General features: G+C 47.0%; 3 protein-coding genes across 3 annotated transcripts; all 3 read right to left on the bottom strand.

The window, feature by feature from the left end:
• Positions 1-565: 565 nt before the first annotated feature.
• M421DRAFT_9828 (uncharacterized protein) lies at positions 566-1066 on the bottom strand (the record flags this gene model as incomplete). Its single annotated transcript, XM_033598596.1, has 1 exon — positions 566-1066. One exon carries the CDS (start codon positions 1064-1066, stop codon positions 566-568), a length of 501 nt encoding a protein of 166 aa, XP_033443579.1.
• Positions 1067-1607: 541 nt separating this feature from the next.
• M421DRAFT_75718 (uncharacterized protein) lies at positions 1608-1823 on the bottom strand (the record flags this gene model as incomplete). The annotated part of the gene is made up of 1 exon (XM_033597162.1): positions 1608-1823. A coding segment is annotated over one exon (216 nt), but the record flags the coding sequence as incomplete, so codon positions are not given.
• Positions 1644-2009, bottom strand: M421DRAFT_407185 (uncharacterized protein; the record flags this gene model as incomplete). The annotated part of the gene is made up of 1 exon (XM_033590327.1): positions 1644-2009. A coding segment is annotated over one exon (174 nt), but the record flags the coding sequence as incomplete, so codon positions are not given.
• Positions 2010-2659: the final 650 nt, after the last annotated feature.

Below are 2659 nucleotides of genomic sequence, written 5' to 3'. Positions count from 1 at the left end.
ATTTGTGGGTGGCTGTAGAGCCTCATTTTTGTGAACCCGTTGGGCGCAAAAATCGTGCATTGCGCGACCGCGTGCATTGCGCGCACGGACACGGGTACCGTGGCCGTGCGGCCGATGAGCCAGTTCAGCCGATGAGCCACCCCAACGAGATATCAGCGATAGAAAAATGAAGCTGTAGAGCCACACTCAAAAGCTATTATCGCGAGAAAAGTTGGTGTATTGCTATACAGAGCCTTGCACTTCAATTGTGCTATTTATATTTGGCTGGTAACCACGAGTTGCGGCCTCTTGCAGTAATTTTAGGTGGGGGAGACGCAGCTGGCAGTGCAGCGTTAACACAACTTTAAGCAGCCACAACACAACAACACTTTGTTAGATTTTTTGCAGCACTGTGTGAGACTTTTCGCTTACGCTTGTTGAGTGTATTGTGAGATTTTTGAGCAATTGGAGCGTTGTGTTGCTGCTTTTTGAGCGCTTGTTTGGCAGCCAGCACTTCAGCTTGTGCTTTCTTCGCCTTGCGATGCTCCTCAGCAGCACGCTGTCGAGCGAACTTTGCCTCCTCTTGCTACTGCTTTTTGTGAGCTGTTGCTGCCACCTTTGCCTTTCTATCGCGAGATTTTTGGAGTTGTAGCTGCGCGGCTTTATTGAGTTCTGCAGCTTTGCGCGCGCGGTCGCGGGCAAGCTTCCTAGGACTGTAGAAGACAGCGCCTCTGTGCCAGTCGTCGCCGTCTTGTGTAGTCAGTGTTGTCTGCTGCGTTGGGCGCTTCTTAATGACGTTGAGTTTGTGTTGTAGCTCCTCGTTTTGAGTGCGAAGAAGCTCGTTGTTGACCTGTAGCAAGTGGAGGCTCCGCGACAGCCGCTTGGCTTCAATTCTGGCCTTGTCAGCAACTGCAGCGTCAAAAATTTTGCGCAGCTCAGGCCAGCTATCGCCGTCGCCATGCTCTCCAATTTCTGCGTCTTCGTCTTGTTGTGGTGGGCAGTTGTTAAAGCGTTTCAGTACAGCGTCCACATCCATCAGCCACACGCCTGTAGCTTGAAAACTCTTTAATATAAGCTCCAAAGTCATTGTAGCGCTCCACGCTAGCTAAAAGTTGCTGTAGAAGTCAGGTTTCGTGATCCTCGTGAGGCCTTAGGTTTGTTGGAGGTAGTAGGTGAGCTTCTTAGTGTAGTGCCTTGAAAGTGGCGCAAAGAGGACAACATTAAGCAGCTGCAAGCTGTGGGTTGAATAAGGTAGAAAGACTATAAGGAGGATGTGTTTAGCGTTGCAATACTCTAGAAATTCAGGCGTAAGGTAGCTGCTGTGGCTGTCAAGGATTAGAAGCCACTATTAACAGTAAGCTTTAGCTGCTGTATAGCAATTAAACACCTACTAAAGCTAGGCAAGCCCTAAGTTATTGTTTAACCATCCTGTCGCTAAGTAGGAGATAAAAATCTAGTGTTATTTAGTAATAAGGTTGTTAACCTAGGTTAATTAAATCCTAGAGGTGCCCTAGTAGATAAATCATAAGAGTAGGTGGTAATGCCTCTCTAGAAGCGCATATGCAAGCTAGCAGTGTTACCTATTCTCTATTACTATCTCTAAGCGCTGTAGTGCGCCCTTTTAACTCCTAAATTGCCTTAGAGACTATCCTTTTAGTGTAACTGTTAATGCTAATAAAGAAGCCTTTCTTATCTATATTGTATGTGTTACGCTTATTAACGCTGTGCTTACGTATCTTAGAGTGTAATAGATTAAAGTATAGCTTGTACTTGCGCTTGCTGTTAGCTAAAAAGCGCTCATAATCTATCCTAGTGGTCCATTTAGTGGTAAGCTTGTTAGCGTGGCGATGCAGAAACTAAGTAATCCAGCTCTTAGAGACCTCCCACTTTGTAACCACAGAGGCGAAATTTTGCAGCATGCTTCTAGTAGGTGGCAAGCTGTCTCTTGTGCATCTTTCTATGTATTTAACAAGTACCTCCTCCTGTTGTGGGCTAAGTAACTGTCGCTGGCGCGCTTCTTCTGCATTTGAGCATGTATAACAGTGTCAGATAAGAGCGAGCGGCGAGAGGTCGGATCTGCGCAATCGAGCAGGGACCTGTCGTGCAGCCAATCAGCAGTTGCCAGGTCGATTAAGCGAGACCTGGCAACTCCTGATTGGCCCGCACACCGGCGGCCGCGAACAGCGCTAATTCCCCCCCCCCACTTCAATCCTGTAGCAACCAGCACGACGCCACGGCAGAAACACCATCGCCACGATCATCAATATATCATCATACCACCTAAGATCTCATTAAGCACATACTCTGGCTCACAGTACAAGCATCTAACAATTAAGAGTCTTACTGCCACAACTAAACTACTGCAACCTCACTGCCGCAATCGAAATGGCGCAACCAGCGTACCGCGACCCAACAACAGTCCTCAGGGACCAAGCTGACTGGACTGGCTGGCTTGCGCAGCTACAGGCGAGATGCCTGTCGCGCAACATCTAGGACAAGATTAACCTAAAGACAACTACACCACTACTATTAAAGCTACTCTCGCTAAGGGCTCTAACTATTACTAACTATGCGCTAGCTGCAAACACTAACATACTATTAAGGCTAACTAAGCTATTAACAACAGGCTAGAAGGCATTTAAGGAAGACCTTAAGTATTACAAAGTACTCCTTAAATAAT

This window comes from Didymella exigua (genome assembly GCF_010094145.1).
Source record: "Didymella exigua CBS 183.55 unplaced genomic scaffold M421scaffold_52, whole genome shotgun sequence".
NCBI lineage: Eukaryota > Fungi > Ascomycota > Dothideomycetes > Pleosporales > Didymellaceae > Didymella > Didymella exigua.
The sequence above is the reverse complement of the archived record's forward strand: the minus strand, read 5'-3'. Positions and strand labels throughout refer to the sequence as shown.